This window comes from Coregonus lavaretus (genome assembly GCF_964263955.1).
Source record: "Coregonus lavaretus genome assembly, contig: HAP1_SCAFFOLD_3652, whole genome shotgun sequence".
Taxonomy (NCBI): Eukaryota; Metazoa; Chordata; class Actinopteri; order Salmoniformes; family Salmonidae; genus Coregonus; species Coregonus lavaretus.
The window spans coordinates 19378-37471 of record NW_028160747.1 but is presented as its reverse complement, the minus strand read 5'-3'; the positions used below and the strand labels follow the sequence as shown (position 1 = coordinate 37471).

The 18094-nt window shown below is 45.2% G+C and overlaps 1 protein-coding gene across 1 annotated transcript in view; it reads left to right on the top strand.

The window, feature by feature from the left end:
- The window catches only part of LOC311121486 (ras-GEF domain-containing family member 1B-A-like), a 39986-nt gene extending 22720 nt beyond the window's left edge, over positions 1 to 17266 (top strand). The window contains exons 10-13 of the mRNA XM_084195970.1: positions 4472 to 4567; positions 7281 to 7404; positions 7613 to 7685; positions 16384 to 17266. Coding sequence (XP_084052096.1) covers positions 4472 to 4567; positions 7281 to 7404; positions 7613 to 7685; positions 16384 to 16408 — 318 coding nt within the window. The 3' untranslated portion in view covers positions 16409 to 17266. The remainder of the gene's footprint in view (positions 1 to 4471; positions 4568 to 7280; positions 7405 to 7612; positions 7686 to 16383) is intronic.
- The last annotated feature ends 828 nt before the right edge of the window (positions 17267 to 18094 follow it).

The following is an 18094-nucleotide window of genomic DNA, read 5'->3' as shown; positions in this document are numbered from 1 at the left end:
CGCTCTCATTTCTGTCTCGCTCTCATTTCTGTCTCTCTCTCTCTCTCTCTCTCTCTCATTTCTGTCTCTCTCTCTCTCTCTCTCTCTCTCTCATGTCTGTCTCTCTCTCTCTCTCATGTCTGTCTCTCTCTCTCTCTCATTTCGGTCTCTCTCTCTCTCTCATTTCTGTCTCTCTCTCATTTCTGTCTCTCTCTCTCTCTCATTTCTGTCTCTCTCTCTCTCATTTCTGTCTCTCTCTCTCTCTCATTTCTGTCTCTCTCTCTCTCTCATTTCTGTCTCTCTCTCTCTCTCTCATTTCTGTCTCTCTCTCTCTCTCATTTCTGTCTCTCTCTCTCTCTCATTTCTGTCTCTCTCTCTCATTTCTGTCTGTCTCTCTCTCTGATTGCGTCTTTCTCTCTCTACCCCACACTGACCTGACTGGGTGTGAACCGGTCAGCCTAGCGGGCTAGCCTAGTGTGTAGCAAGTCCTAGAAGGAAGGGTAAACATAGACAAGTTGTTTGTTGCTGTACTGTCAACATGTATTAGGTTAGCAAAGAGTTAGCGTAGTGCCAACATAATGGGTTAGCTGAGGGTTTCTGTTAGGGAAAGGAGGGGGAACTGTACGTGTGTAGATGTTGATTTTTGAAGGGCCCTGGTTGGCTGCTAAGACAGACGGAGAAGGGGTCATAAGACGGAATGTTCCAGCTTCCCAGAACACTGGAATGCTCTTGTGACTTCTTCTAGAGGGGTTTTTGTTTATGGGTCAAAAAGTGTATTTCCACACACAACACCACACGGCCGATTTGTGGGCCTTTCTGGGCCGTACAGTCCAGTGGTAACGTAGTTTATGCAACATGTTCCCAGATATCTCTCTCTCTCTCTCTCTTTGTCGCTCTGTCTCTCAGATCTGTTCTGTTTTGTTTAGGGCCACAGTGTCACTGAGACGGCAGGGAGACTGAAATCATTGTGTACATATTGTGCTGTTTACTGTGTTCAGTTTGCTAGAAGAACATTCTGGTCCAGTCAGGGAGCAGTATGTCATTTGATATAAAACCATCTCACGTGTTTGTTGGCTACTGCTCAGTGTCACACTGTTTCCTCACAGAGCTGGACTCCAAAAGAGTAGTAGTGATGATCTAAAATCAGGTCCCCCCTGTCTGTTTCATAATGATCTAAAATCAGGTCCCCCTGCCTGTTTTTCATAATGATCTAAAATCAGGTCCCCCTGTCTGTTTCATAATGATCTAAAATCAGGTCCCCCCTGTCTGTTTCATAATGATCTAAAATCAGGTCCCCCCTCTCTGTTTCATAATGATCTAAAATCAGGTCCCCCCTGTCTGTTTCATAATGATCTAAAATCAGGTCCCCCCCTGTCTGTTTCATAATGATCTAAAATCAGGTCCCCCTGCCTGTTTCATAATGATCTAAAATCAGGTCCCCCTGCCTGTTTCATAATGATCTAAAATCAGGTCCCCCCCTGTCTGTTTCATAATGATCTAAAATCAGGTCCCCCCCTGCCTGTTTCATAATGATCTAAAATCAGGTCCCCCCTGTCTGTTTCATAATGATCTAAAATCAGGTCCCCCCTGTCTGTTTCATTATGATCTAAAATCAGGTCCCCCCCTGTCTGTTTCATAATGATCTAAAATCAGGTCCCCCCCTGTCTGTTTCATTATGATCTAAAATCAGGTCCCCCCCTGCCTGTTTCATAATGATCTAAAATCAGGTCCCCCCTGTCTGTTTCATAATGATCTAAAATCAGGTCCCCCCTGTCTGTTTCATTATGATCTAAAATCAGGTCCCCCCCTGTCTGTTTCATTATGATCTAAAATCAGGTCCCCCCTGTCTGTTTCATAATGATCTAAAATCAGGTCCCCCCTGTCTGTTTCATTATGATCTAAAATCAGGTCCCCCCCTGTCTGTTTCATAATGATCTAAAATCAGGTCCCCCCCTGTCTGTTTCATTATGATCTAAAATCAGGTCCCCCTGCCTGTTTCATAATGATCTAAAATCAGGTCCCCCTCTCTGTTTCATAATGATCTAAAATCAGGTCCCCCCTGTCTGTTTCATAATGATCTAAAATCAGGTCCCCCTGCCTGTTTCATAATGATCTAAAATCAGGTCCCCCTCTCTGTTTCATAATGATCTAAAATCAGGTCCCCCTCTCTGTTTCATAATGATCTAAAATCAGGTCCCCCTCTCTGTTTCATAATGATCTAAAATCAGGTCCCCCTCTCTGTTTCATAATGATCTAAAATCAGGTCCCCCTGCCTGTTTCATAATGATCTAAAATCAGGTCCCCCCTGTCTGTTTCATAATGATCTAAAATCAGGTCCCCCTGCCTGTTTCATAATGATCTAAAATCAGGTCCCCCTCTCTGTTTCATAATGATCTAAAATCAGGTCCCCCTGTCTGTTTCATAATGATCTAAAATCAGGTCCCCCCTGCCTGTTTCATAATGATCTAAAATCAGGTCCCCCTGCCTGTTTCATAATGATCTAAAATCAGGTCCCCCTGCCTGTTTCATAATGATCTAAAATCAGGTCCCCCTGCCTGTTTCATAATGATCTAAAATCAGGTCCCCCTGCCTGTTTCATAATGATCTAAAATCAGGTCCCCCTGCCTGTTTCATAATGATCTAAAATCAGGTCCCCCTGCCTGTTTCATAATGATCTAAAATCAGGTCCCCCTGCCTGTTTCATAATGATCTAAAATCAGGTCCCCCCTGCCTGTTTCATAATGATCTAAAATCAGGTCCCCCTGCCTGTTTCATAATGATCTAAAATCAGGTCCCCCTGCCTGTTTCATAATGATCTAAAATCAGGTCCCCCCTGTCTGTTTCATAATGATCTAAAATCAGGTCCCCCTGCCTGTTTCATAATGATCTAAAATCAGGTCCCCCTGCCTGTTTCATAATGATCTAAAATCAGGTCCCCCTGCCTGTTTCATAATGATCTAAAAGGCTAAACTGATCCTGGATCAGCACTAGAGATGCTTTGTGATAACGGGCGCCTAGACAGACGGCACATACGGTATAGACATAATCACGTTCCATCTGTTATTGCCTTTGACCTACCCTATTAAATAATGACAGGGATATACAGTAACTCAAAACAGGATGGCACGTTAAGAGCGTTTACACAGGCAGCTCAATTCTGATCTTTTGCCACTAAAATGGTCTTTCGGCGAATCCGATCAGATTGAGCTAATAAGAGGTCAAAAGATCAGAATTGGTCTGCCTGTGTAAACGCTGCCTTTATATTTTCGGATATCCTATTCTCTGACCCAGTTGATTTACGAAATGACCGTTGACAGGACATTAGAAAGTAGACCATAGACAGGACAGTGGGGCATCTTTCCCATAGAAATAGATTGACCACCCCATCATGGAACAGTGACTTGAATGGGGAATGTCTGTTCTTGTAATTATAGTTCTATGTTACCGAACACGCCCTCTGTCTCCCACTGAGTACACCACTTCCTCTGTGTTGCTGTCAAGCTGTGTGTGTCTTCTAAAGTGAGGGTATGGGCTCAACTCTTCTGTTAAAACAGTAAAGGGTGCTTGAAGCCAACAGCCAATCACCTAACAAATAAAAACAAACCAGGACTCAATTGATTCAGTTGCAATTGAAGCTCAGTTTATTTTCTTGTCTTCAGTCAGGCAACGTGTCTACAACTATCCTGTCCTTGTCTTCAGTCAGGCAACGTTTCTAGAACTATCCTGTCCTTGTCTTCAGTCAGGCAACGTTTCTAGAACTATCCTGTCCTTGTCTTCTTATACTGCCAGACCAGTGTGTTTAGGGCACCTGTCTGTTGTCACCGTCTCTCATTACTTCCATACAGGACATCCCATTCCCTCCCTCCCTCTCTCTTCCCTCCCTCCTTCCCTCCCTCCCTCTCTCTTCCCTCCCTCCTTCCCTCCCTCCCCGGTCCCCGCTCCACACTCCCTCCACACTCCCTCATTCCCTCCCTCCCTCTCTCTTCCCTCCCTCCTTCCCTCCCTCCCCGGTCCCCGCTCCACACTCCCTCCACACTCCCTCATTCCCTCCCTCCCTCTCTCTTCCCTCCATCCTTCCCTCCCTCCCTCTCTCTTCCCTCCCTCCTTCCCTCCCTCCCCGGTCCTCGCTCCACACTCCCTCCACACTCCATCCTTCCCTCCCTCCCCCCTCCCTCCGTCACGGCTCCTTCCCTCCCTCCCCCCTCCCTCCGTCACGGCTCCCTCCCCGCTCCCTCCCTAAATTTTTGTGGCGACATGGCTCTGAATTGTTTAAGCGATTTGTGTTCTGAAAAACTACCTCAGCATTTTCTGACTTCTCTTTCTGGGTGAAGTGGGAATTAGTTTGACGGGTGTAGAAACGTCATCAGCAGACTGTTGCCTACTGTAGCCAGGCAGCTGAATGAAATCCTCACCTCTTCTTTCTCTTACCTGCTGTAGCCAGGCAGCTGAATGAAATCCTCACCTCTTCTTTCTCTGTCTCCTCTCTCTCCAGATTGTTATCCCGTTCTTCAGCCTACTGATTAAAGACATCTACTTCCTGAATGAGGGATGTTCCAACAGGATGCAGAATGGACACGTTAACTTTGAGGTGAGTTTGGGCAAACGGTTTGTTGTTTGTGGAATTTCCCCAGGGTGCCCAGTATGGGGCGTGCAGGCCAAACTTGGCCCATGACAACATTTGGTTTGCCCCGCCTAATGCTAACAGAATTACTTTGTTGTTTTGAACAATATTTTTGAGGGGTTTTGACTCACAACTCACTACTTTGGTTAAATTTTGGCCCAACAAGCTCCATTTGGTAGGGCACCCCTGTAACCAGCTGCACACCACCCTGCATCCCACTGCTGGCATGCCTCTGAAGCTACCCAAGGTTGGTCCTGGTCGGTCCCTGGATGGGAGACCAGATGCTGCTGGAAGTGGTGTTGGAGGGCCTGTAGGAGGCACTCTTTCCCCTTAATCCCCCAGGGCAGTGATTGGGGACATTGCCCTGTGTAGGGTGCCATCTTTCAGATGGGACGTTAAACGGGTGTCCTGACTCTCACTAAAGATCCCATGGCACTTATCGTAAGAGTAGGGGTGTTAACCCCTGGTGTCCTGGATAAATTCCCAATCTGGCCCTCATACTACCTAATAATCCCCAGCTTCCAGTTGGCTCATTCATCCCCCCCCCCTTCCTCTCCCATGTAACTATTTCCCAGGTCGTTGCTGTAAATTACAACGTTGTCGTCAGTCAATTTTAAATTAAAATAAGGGTTAAATAAAAACAAGGTTATGTAACCCAGCTCCACCAGTTTTAGAAATGTCCCAGTGCTAAGGGAGACAGTACACTACACAGACAAGGAAAAGGCCATTTTTAGCGAGCTTCCCCCTATAACTGACAGAGAGTGAGGAAGTGAGACTTGCCATTGGTAAACCCCAGCTACACTACATCAGAAAAAATTTGAATTAATCTTTAAACTACTTTTTATTATTGGAGACCCCCATACATGTCTACAACATATATGGTCACCAACATACACTACCGGTCAAAAGTTTTAGAACACCTACTCATTCAAGGGTTTTTCTTGATTTTTTACTATTTTCTATATTGTAGAATAATAGTGAAGACATCAAAACTATGAAATAACACAAATGGAATCATATAGTAACCAAAAAAGTGTTAAACAAATCAAAATATATTTTATATTTGAGATTCTTCATATAGCCACCCTTTTCCTTGATGACAGCTTTGCACACTCTTGGCATTCTCTCAACCAGCTTCACCTGGAATGCTTTTCCAACAGTCTTGAAGGAGTTCCCACATATGCTGGGCACTTGTTGGCTGCTTTTCCTTCACTCTGTGGTCCGACTCATCCCAAACCATCTCAATTGGGTTGAGGTTGGGGGATTGTGGAGGCCAGGTCATCTGATGCAGCACTCCATCACTCTCCTTCTTGGTCAAATAGCCCTTACACAGCCTGGAGGTGTGTTGGGTCATTGTCCTGTTGAAAAACAAATGATAGTCCCACTAAGCCCAAACCAGATGGAATGGCGTATCGCTGCAAAATGCTGTGGTAGCCATGCTTGTTAAGTGTGCCTTGAATTCTAAATAAATCACAGACCGTGTCACCAGCAAAGCACCCCCACACCATAACACCTCCTCCTCCATGCTTTATGGTGGGAAATACACATGCGGAGATCATCCGTTCACCTACTCTGCGTCTCACAAAGACACGGCGGTTGGAACCAAAAATCTCAAATTTGGACTCCAGACCAAAGGACACATTTCCACCGGTCTAATGTCCATTGCTCGTGTTTCTTGGCCCAAGCAAGTCTCTTCTTATTATTGGTGTCCTTTAGTAGTGGTTTCTTTGCAGCAATTCGACCATGAAGGCCTGATTTATGCAGTCTCCTCTGAACAGTTGATGTTGAGTTGTGTCTGTTACTTGAACTCTGTGAAGCATTTATTTGGGCTGCAATTTCTGAGGCTGGTAACTCTGATGAACTTATCCTCTGCAGCAGAGGTAACTCTGGGTCTTCCATTCCTGTGGCGGTCCTCATGAGAGACAGTTTCATCATAGCGCTTGATTGTTTTTGCGACTGCACTTGAAGAAACGTTCAAAGTTATTGAAATGTTCCGTATTGACTGACCTTCATGTCCTAAAGTAATGATGGACTGTCATTTCTCTTTGCTTATTTGAGCTGTTCTTGACATAATTTGGACTTGGTCTTTCACCAAATAGGGCTGTCTTCTGTATACCCCCCCTACCTTGTCACAACACAACTGATTGGCTCAAACGCATTAAGAAGGAAAGAAATTCCACAAATTAACTTTTAACAAGGCACACCTGTTAATTGAAATGCATTCCGGGTGACTACCTCATGAAGCTGGTTGAGAGAATGCCAAGAGTGTGCAAAGCTGTCATCAAGGCAAAAGGTGGCTACTTTGAAGAATCTAAACTATAAACTATATTTTGATTTGTTTTAACACTTTTGGTTACTACATGATTCCATATGTGTTATTTCATAGTTTTGATGTCTTCACTATTATTCTACAATGTAGAAAATAGTCAAAATAAAGAAAAAACCCTTGAATGAGTAGGTGTATCCAAACTTTTGACCGGTAGTGTGTATATATACCGTCTAGCTGCCAATCAGTGAATATTATTATCAGGTTGTGTTAGTGTTACATAACTTCTTTATTGACGTTCATATAGTTTTTTCACGTTTGCAGAAATTGTGTTCCCGCGAACACTAACGTTACGTCGTTTTCACAGTATTTTCAATGTTATTTTTAACATTTGTTTTTAACATTGTTTTTCAGAAATTCTGGGAGATGGCGAAGCAGGTCAGCGAGTTCATGGTTTGGAAGAAGGTGGAGTGTCCGTTTGAGAAGGACCGCAAAATTCTACAGTACCTGCTTACTGCACCGGTCTTCAGCGAGGACGGTACGTACCCCCCCCCCCCCCCCCCCACCCAAATATAGTTCAAGGTTCAATGTACTGATGTCATGGTGTCATTTCCAACTAAGTCAATTCTGGAAGGCTACACTAAATTCCCAGCTTAGAAAACCTGTTCAACTACAGGAAAAGCTGTTTTAATGTCCTGGTGCTGTGACTGTAATGAGTTGATGCTGGTGGTTTCTTCTCCTCTCAGCTCTGTATCTGGCCTCTTATGAGAGCGAAGGCCCTGAGAACCACATGGAGAAGGACAGATGGAAGTCTCTGAGGTGCGTCCCCTTCCCCGTGGCGTGTGTGTGTGTTCCCTGGGGGGGGGGGGTCCAGCTTCATTCATCATAGTTGTCACCCACCCACCCACGCTCCTCCCCTCGTCAACCAAAGGGAGGTACATGCTGACCCTTCCACTAGTCAATAACTCACACGCACTAGTCAATAACTCACACGCACCGTGTTCCCATAAACAAACACAGACACACACTGTGTTCTCCCCCTATACACACAAAGCCGTCATACACGGCGCTGGGCGTGTAATATGTGTGTGTACCTCAGACATGATGGATGAAGAATCATTGTCTTTGTTCAGTGTGGTTGTATATTATCCTCAGAGCCCAGGGAGCTGACTAAGACCTAGTCAGTCAGCCAGTCAGTCAGTCAGTCAGTCAGTTAGCCAGCCAGCCAGCCAATTAGCCAGTCATTCAGCCAGTCATTCAGCCAGCCAGTCATTCAGTCAGCCAGCCAGTCAGTCAGTTAGTCAGCCAGCCAGTCATTCAGCCAGTCATTCAGCCAGCCAGTCATTCAGTCAGCCAGCCAGTCATTCAGTTAGCCAGCTGACATTGGCATGGTTTGTCTCTCTCAGCTAACCAATGGTTGTTCAGTAGATGGATTGTTCAGTAGATGGATTGTTCAGTAGATGGATTGATCAGTAGATGGATTGTTCAGTAGATGGATTGTTCAGTAGATGGATTGATCAGTAGATGGATTGATCAGTAGATGGATTGATCAGTAGATGGATTGTTCATTCCTACTCATTACTTCCACAGTTTTCTTTTTACACCACTTTCACAAAATCATGTTTGCGAACATCCATGACGTGAAAACAACCCCCCCCCCCCCCCCCCCCCATGTTGGCATGACACAGGACTGATGGTAGCGCTCACCTTGTCTTCTCCGGACAAAGTGTTTTCCAGTTGCCCCAAACAATCGGAAAGGGGATTCATCAGAGAAAATGACTTTACCCCAGTCCTCAGCAGTCCAATCCCTGTACCTTTTGCAGAATATCAGTCTGTCCCTGATGTTTTTCCTGCAGAGAAGCTTCTTTGCTGGAGAGTGGCTTCTTTGCTGCCCTTCTTTGACACCAGGCCATCCTCCAAAAGTAGATGCACTCACACCTGCCTGCTGCCATTCCTGAGCAAGCTCTGCACTGGTGGTGCCCCGATCCCGCAGCTGAATCAACTTTAGGAGACAGTCCTGGCGCTTGCTGGACTTTCTTGGGCGCCCTGACGCCTTCTTCACAACAATTGAACCTCTCTCCTTGAAGTTCTTGATGATCCGATAAATGGTTGATTTAGGTGCAATCTTACTAGCAGCAATATCCTTGCCTGTGAAGCCCTTTTTGTGCAAAGCAATGATGACGGCACGTGTTTCTTTGCGGGTAACCATGGTTAACAGAGGAAGAACAATGATTTCAAGCACCACCCTCCTTTTAAAGCTTCCAGTCTGTTATTCTGACTCAATCAGCATGACAGAGTGATCTCCAGCCTCGTCCTCGTCAACACTCTCACCTGTGTTAACGAGAGAATCACTGACATGATGGCAGCTGGTCCTTTTGTGGCAGGGCTGAAATGCAGTAGAAATGTTTATTTGGGGATTAAGTTCATTTTCAAGGCAAAGAGGGACTTTGCAATTAATTGCAATTCATCTGATCACTCTTCATGACATTCTGGAGTATATGCAAATTGCCATCATCAAAACTGAGGCAGCAGACTTTTGTGAAAATTAGTATTTGTGTCAATTTCAAAACGTTTGACCACGACTGTAGAGGCAGGTGGTGGATAAAGTGAGAACCGTCCCACTCTCTGACAACACTGTCAAAGACAGAATTGATAAAATGGCTGGAGATTGTCAAAACCAGCTGCACGAGAAGCTTAGGAATGTTCCCTTTGCCATTCAGTTGGATGAAACAACAACAGTGTCAGATGAATCCGTGCTTCGTTGATATTGACGGTGATTACTTGAAACCAGACATTCTTATGTCTACCAATCTAGCCACAACAACAACAGGCCAAGATATTTTATAGCTCTCGTCCAACAATCTGCCCTAGGAGAATATTGTTGCATGCTGCACTGATGGCGCTGCAGCGTTGATGGGTAAAAACAAGGGATTTAACAGCCGATTTTAAGGAAAAGCGCAATTATCCACTGCGTGCTACAAGCCAAGCATTGGCCAGTAAAAAACTTTCGGAAGACCTTAGAAACACCCTGGCAACTGTTGTTAAAGTTGTAAACTTTTATTAAGGCTCGCCCTACTAACAAGAGACTGTTTGTCCAGCTGTGTGAGGATGAATCAAATCACATTTTATTGGCCACATGCGCCAAATACAACAGGTGCAGACATTACAGTGAAATGCTTACTTACAGCCCTTAACCAACAGTGCATTTATTTTTAATAAAAAAGTAAAATAAAACAACAACAAAAAAGTGTTGAGAAAAAAATAGCAGAAGTAAAATAAAATAACTGTAGGGAGGCTATATATATATATATATATATATATATATATATATATATGGGGGGGTACCTGTGCAGGGTCAATGTGCGGGGGCACCGGCTAGTTGAGGTAATATGTACATGTGGGTAGAGTTAAAGTGAATATGCATAAATAATTAACAGAGTAGCAGCAGCGTAAAAAGATGGGGTGGGGGGGCAGTGCAAATAGTCCGGGTAGCCATGATTAGCTGTTCAGGAGTCTTATGGCTTGGGGGTAGAAGCTGTTGAGAAGTCCTTTGGACCTAGACTTGGCACTCCGGTACCGCTTGCCGTGCGGTAGCAGAGAGAACAGTCTATGACTAGGGTGGCTGGAGTCTTTGACAATTTTGAGGGCCTTCCTCTGACACCGCCTGGTATAGAGGTCCTGGATGGCAGGAAGCTTGGCCCCAGTGATGTACTGGGCTGTACGCACTACCCTCTGTAGTGCCTTGCGGTCAGAGGCCAAGCAGTTGCCATACCAGGCGGTGATGCAACCAGTCAGGATGCTCTCGATGGTGCAGTTGTATAATTTTTTGAGTATCTGAGGACCCATGCCAGATCTTTTCAGTCTCCTGAGGGGGAATACGCTTTGTCGTGCCCTCTTCACGACTGTCTTGGTGTGTTTGGACCATGATAGTTCGTTGGTGATAGTTCGTTGGTGGACACCAAGGAACTTGAAGCTCTCAACCTGTTCCACTACAGCCCCGTCGATGAGAATGGGGGCGTACTCAGTCCTCTTTTTTTTTTTCCTGTAGTCCACAATCATCTTCTTTGTCTTGGTCACGTTGAGGGAGAGGTTGTTATCCTGGCACCACACGGCCAGGTCTCTGACCTCCTCCCTATAGGCTGTCTCATCGTTGTCGGTGATCAGGCCTACCACTGTTGTCGTCGGCAAACTTAATGATGGTGTTGGAGTCGTGCCTGGCCATGCAGTCATGGGTGAACAGGGAGTACAGGAGGGGACTGAGCACGCACCCCTAAGGGGCCCCCGTGTTGAGGATCAGTGTGGCAGATGTGTTGTTACCTACCCTTACCACCTGGGGGTGGCCCGTCAGGAAGTCCAGGATCCAGTTGCAGAGGGAGGTGTTTAGTCCCAGGATCCTTAGCTTAGTGATGAACTTTGAGGGCACTATGGTGTTGAATGCTGAGCTGTTGTCAATGAATAGCATTCTCACGTAGGTGTTCCTCTTGTCCAGGTGGGAAAGGGCAGTGTGGAGTGCAATAGAGATTGCATCATCTGTGGATCTGTTGGGGCGGTATGCAAATTGGAGTGGGTCTAGGGTTTCTGGGATAATGGTGTTGATGTGAGCCTTGACAAGCCTTTCAAAGCACTTCATGGTTACAGACGTCAGTGCTACGGGTCGGTAGTCATTTAGGCAGGTTATCTTAGTGTCCTTGGGCACGGGGACTATGGTGGTCTGCTTGAAACATGTTGGTATTACAGACTCAGTCAGGGACATGTTGAAAATGTCAGTGAAGACACTTGCCAGTTGGTCAGCACATGCTCGGAGTACACGTCCTGGTAATCCGTCTGGCCCTGCGGCCTTGTGAATGTTGACCTGCTTAAAAGTCGTACTCACATTGGCTACGGAGAGCGTGATCACATAGTCATCCGGAACAACTGGTGCTCTCATGCATGCTTCAGAGTTGCTTGCCTCGAAGCGAGCATAGAAGTGGTTTAGCTCGTCTGGAAGTCTTGTCACTGGGCAGCTCACGGCTGTGCTTCCCTTTGTAGTCTGTAATAGTTTTCAAGCCCTGCCACATCCGACGAGCGTCAGAGCCGGTGTAGTACGATTCAATCTTTGTCCTGTATTGACGCTTTGCCTGTTTGATGGTTCGTCGGAGGGCATAGCGGGATTTCTTATAAGCGTCCGGGTTAGAGTCCCGCTCCTTGAAAGCGGCAGCTCTACCCTTTAGCTCAGTGCGAATGTTTCCTGTAATCCATGGCTTCTCGTTGGGGTATGTACGTACGGTCACTGTGGGGACGACATCATCGATGCACTTATTGATGAAGCCAGTGACTGATGTGGTGTACTCCTCAATGCTATCTGAAGAATCCCGGAACAAGCGCATCAAACACTGCTGTTACACACAGAGGTATGCTGGTTGTCACGTGGACAAGTGCTTTTGCGCTTTATGGAACTGCAGGAAAGAATAAAGAAATTCTTGCAAGATCACAATCGACCATTGTGGGAACAGCTGACTGATGCGTTTTGGATCAAAACGTCATACCTAGCGGATACATTCACTCTCTACAATGAGACAAACTAGCAGATGCAGGGTCCTGAATCAAACGTCATGCAGTGCAAACACTCTCTCAACGCTTTTGTGCGGAAACTGGAGTACAGAGTTGGAAAAATGTCAAAAGGGGAGCTACAACAATTTCCACTGCTGATGAAACAGTCTGGTGGCACTGTGCCTGCGTCTTTACACACTGAGTTTACCAGGCACATGAACATGCTTCAGGGGGAAATTAAATCCCGTTTTGCCGATTGTTGACGAATACTTATCAAAGGAATCGTGGGTGATGGACCATTTATATTTGCAGTCTCGAGGATGTGGAATACCTCGGCTGTGAAGATGAGCATGCTGACCTTCAAGCCGATTTCTATGTCAAAGACATATTTCCACGAGAACGGATACAAAACGTTTTGGATTGTCAAAGGACACGCGCTGTTGCGCCCAGACTGGCCAAACACGCAGCTACAAGGGTTATTCTACCATTCAGCACTACGTACCTGTCTGAGACGGCCTTCAATAAAAACAAAAGCCCGTAACAGGCTCCATGTCCACCAGGGCTTTAGTCTGGCTGTCACTAGCATCACACCTGACATCCCATCCCTGGTCAGAGGTATGCAGGCCCCTAGGTGGCCATTTTAGTTTTTTAAGGAAGGATAAAGTTATTGATTGTAACGTACTGTTTGTTATTGTTGCTTATTTTTATTTTTATATCACATAATTTATAGCTGTGTCAAAACCAGTGTTCACATGATGTGTGTGTGTGTGTGTGTAACAAACCCGTTTCAGTGTATTGGTCTGAGGGAGATCTAGGACAGAGCTGTATAGGTGCTGTTAATCACTTATTACACTGATAATGAATCATTATTATTATTTAGGTAACTGTGTGTGTGTGTGTATAGGCCTACAGTTGATTATGCACAAAGATAACCAGGGCAAACCGAAGAGAAAAGGAAAGAAAAACTATAATTGATGTACATTTTTGCCAATAAAGATTTGGAATTGATCACTTTATTATTATATTTTTTTTGGGGGGGGGGGGCTAAGCTTTTCTTGGGGGGGGGCGCTCAGCTTTTCTTGGGGGGGGCGCTCAGCTTTTCTTGCGGGGGGGGGGGGGTTGCTCAGCTTTTCTTAGATACAAGTAGGGGGGGGGGGGGGGGGCTCCATGGCAAAAAGGTTGGGAACCACTGTTGATATGAGGTTTTTATAGTGTTGTGTGACCCAGGGGAGAGTTGGTAGATAAGTGGCTTGGTGCCACAGAGTCTGCATTCCTTATGTCAAAGGAGATTACTGAAGTTGATCTTAGAAATGATTGATGGACAGGATATACTGACTTGGGGGTAAAGCGTAATAACATCAAAGAAGGGAGTGCCCATTGAGGGTTAGCAGATGTTCGTGAAGAAACTTGTAAACAGAGGGTATATAAGGGAGAGTGGCTCTTTGTTCGGAACGGTAAGAGGCAGGGCTATGTCTGTTGTCATATCGAACCATGGTACCATATTAAATATCTTATATTTTAGTCATTTAGCAGATGCTCTTATCCAGAGCGACTTACAGGAGCAATTAGGGTTAAGTGCCTTGCTCAAGGGCACATCGACAGATTTTTCACCTAGTCGGCTTGGGGATTAGAACCAGCGACCTTTCGGTTACTGGCACAACGCTCTTAACCACTAAGCCACCTGCCGCCCTTATATGAACTCCCCATCAAAGTGTCTAAGTACATCATTACATTCTTTATCACTTGATACCCTTAGAAACTCATCATAACACCTGTTCTATTGTGTATACTACAGTATATCTGACTGAGCCCAGGCCTGAATGTGTACCATCCAGCCACCCATGTCCTCTGCAGAGAGAGGCTGGTTAGGCTGGTCCTGACCCCAGTGGGGGGGGTTGAGATGGGGCTGGGTGAATCCACTTGTCTGTCTGTGGGTGCTGTCACGTTTCCTGATAGCCGGTGCTGTTTCTCTCCCAGAACCTGTCACATTACTCCAGACTGGCCGTGTCAGCACAGCGTGCCTCTAGCCCAGGGTACGCACTCAGACACACAGACACACAGACACACAGACACACAGACACACAGACACACAGACACACAGACACACAGACACACAGACACACAGACACACAGACACACAGACACTTGCCTCTAGCCCCGCTGCCGATAAGCCTTGACTATGGCTAAGAGCTTCTAGCCCAGCAATGTGCTTTATCACTGTCCCAGGACAGGGAAGAGGGGTGGTGTTATTAACCCTTCTCTAAATAGAAACACAGAACAGAGTAAAGAGGATTGCAATGTGTTGTATTGATTTCTACTATTGTAGCAGTAATACATAGAGATATAGTGAGGGGGGGGGAGTGGAGTATTTGATCCCCTGCTGATTTTGTACGTTTGCCCACTGACAAAGAAATGATCAGTCTACAATTTTAATGGTAGGTTTATTTGAACAGTGAGAGACAGAATAACAACAACAAAATCCAGAAAAACGCATGTCAAAAATGTTATAAATTGATTTGCATTTTAATGAGGGAAATAAGTATTTTACCCCCTCTCAATCAGAAAGATTTCTGGCTCCCAGGTGTCTTTTATACAGGTAATGAGCTGAGATTAGGAGCACACTCTTAAAGGGAGTGCTCCTAATCTCAGCTTGTTACCTGTATAAAAGACACCTGTCCACAGAAGCAATCAATCAATCAGATTCCAAACTCTCCACCATGGCCAAGACCAAAGAGCTCTCCAAGGATGTCAGGGACAAGATTGTAGACCTACACAAGGCTGGAATGGGCTACAAGACCATCGCCAAGAAGCTTGGTGAGAAGGTGACAACAGTTGGTGCGATTTATTTGCAAATGGAAGAAACACAAAGTAACTGGGGCTCCATGCAAGATCTCACCTCGTGGAGTTGCAATGATCATGAGAACGGTGAGGAATCAGCCCAGAACTACACAGGAGGATCTTGTCAATGATCGCAAGGCAGCTGGGACCATAGTCACCAAGAAAACAATTGGTAACACACTATGCCGTGAAGGACTGAAATCCTTCAATCCCGCAAGGTCCCCCTGCTCAAGAAAGCACATATACATGCCCGTCTGAAGTTTGCCAATGAACATCTGAATGATTCAGAGGAGAACTGGGTGAAAGTGTTGTGGTCAGATGAGACCAAAATCGAGCTCTTTGGCATCAACTCAACTCGCCGTGTTTGGAGGAGGAGGAATGCTGCCTATGACCCCAAGAACACCATCCCCACCGTCAAACATGGAGGTGGAAACATTATGCTTTGGGGGTGTTTTTCTGCTAAGGGGACAGGACAACTTCACCGCATCAAAGGGACGATGGACGGGGCCATGTACCGTCAAATCTTGGGTGAGAACCTCCTTCCCTCAGCCAGGGCATTGAAAATGGGTCGTGGATGGGTATTCCAGCATGACAATGACCCAAAACACACGGCCAAGGCAACAAAGGAGTGGCTCAAGAAGAAGCACATTAAGGTCCTGGAGTGGCCTAGCCAGTCTCCAGACCTTAATCCCATAGAAAATCTGTGGAGGGAGCTGAAGGTTCGAGTTGCCAAACGTCAGCCTCGAAACCTTAATGACTTGGAGAAGATCTGCAAAGAGGAGTGGGACAAAATCCCTCCTGAGATGTGTGCAAACCTGGTGGCCAACTACAAGAAACGTCTGACCTCTGTGATTGCCAACAAGGGTTTTTCCACCAAGTACTAAGTCATGTTTTGCAGAGGGGTCAAATACTTATTTCCCTCATTAAAATGCAAATCAATTTATAACATTTTTGACATGCGTTTTTCTGGATTTTTTTGTTGTTATTCTGTCTCTCACTGTTCAAATAAACCTACCATTAAAATTATAGACCGATCATGTCTTTGTCAGTGGGCAAACGTACAAAATCAGCAGGGGATCAAATACTTTTTTCCCCTCACGGTACTTGTTAGACGTCTTGCTAATAGATGTTCTCTTCTCTCTCTCCACAGATCCACTCTGCTAAGTAGAGTCTAGAGATTCTGAACAGAACAGAACCATGTCAACCCATCTGACAACCAAGCCTTACCCTGCGGTGATGTCCAAATAACAGTGTCCCTGTTAGGAAGGGAAACAACAATCTGATCTGTACTATTCAGCTGACAGGACCTTTTCTGTTCCTCACTCATGGATTTCTAGCTAATAATCCCTCCAGTTGTTTGGCTCTTCTTCAGGCTGTGTTTCCAGGACAGCTTTTTTCATCTCTTTTGTATGAATTTGTAGTGTTTTTATTTTTAAGAACAGAAAAAAAAAAAAAAGACGTTACGACTTTCACGACGAGGAGAAGAGAACCCAGGGAGATGCTTTTTTGTTGCCCATCTGTTATCGTCTGCTGAAAACCTTTTGAAACACACCATGTATTCACCCCGGGTGACACTGTTGATGCAAATTGCCCCCTGACATTTTCAAGATGTATTTTCCTTTCTATGGAAGCTAGGAGTTGGCTGCTGGTTGGCCAACTGACTCAGTCCTAACAGGTCGATCAAACAAGCTGCTTTCTCTGTCTTGTTAATAAGCCAGCATTTTGTTTACTGGGAATCAGTATACTGTGTAATGGTGTCAACCCTAACCTACAGCAGCGTTGGTAGAGATATATGAAGCTAACGTTATTTGTAGTTTTTGTTTGTGTGTGTAATTTGCATTTCTACGGCAATTTGCTTTTTCTGCGGGTAATTTGCTTTTCTGCGGTTATTCCGGATGTGTTACTTTTTTACCCAGTGTGGTCGACCAAGCCTTGAGAACTTTACCGCTAAAATATGTTCAAAATGCACTGAGTGCATTGGATAGAAAATGTCATTTTTGTTTGTGTTTATATATAAAGCTTTGTGATACTCTACAACAGGAAGAAACCCCTTCCTTCTCTCCTCATCCTTTATCAATGGGCAGCCACGGGCAGAGGGGTGTGTGGACGTTGTGAAGATATATCTAGTGGGTGTATCCCAAATGGAACCTTATTCCCTATGCAGTGCTCTACTTTTGATAATCAGTGTTATGAGGCTCTGCCACTAGCCAGCATGTCCCCAGGTCCCCACTAGCCAGCATGTCCCCAGGTCCCCACTAGCCAGCATGTCCCCACTAGCCAGCATGTCCCCAGGTCCCTGATAATCAGTGTTATGAGGCTCTGCCACTAGCCAGCCACTCCGGTGGAATAAATATAGACTTGGAGGACCGGACTGTACGCTTCAATCACTCAAGATTAGCCATCCTGTGTGAGTGGTTTACCTACCCACTATCCCCCCCCCCCCCCCCCCCTCCCACGAGTATGGTAGTGTAGAAATGCAATGTGGTTGTACCGCTCCCTGGTGGTTGAGTTAAGTAAGTGCGGTGGAGGAGCAGAGTTGAGTGAATTAGTTGTGTGTGTGTGTGTAATAGTGGCGATTGTGTGAGAGCTGAGGATTCGGAAGGTTTTTCCCTCTGTTAATGCTGGATCAAACTTTCCCTTTCTCCTAATATTTTTTTCTTCATATTGTTATAATTATTTTCACCAAATGTGTTTATTTATCCTCTGTCTCTGTAGTTATTATGTAATGTTATGGATTATTTACGATTTATTTTATTGTATTCGTGCTTATTTAATTTTGTACTAGGTACATAATATACTTCAGTAGTTATCAGATATTGGCCTAACAATTTTTTTTTTAAATGTATATATATATATATATA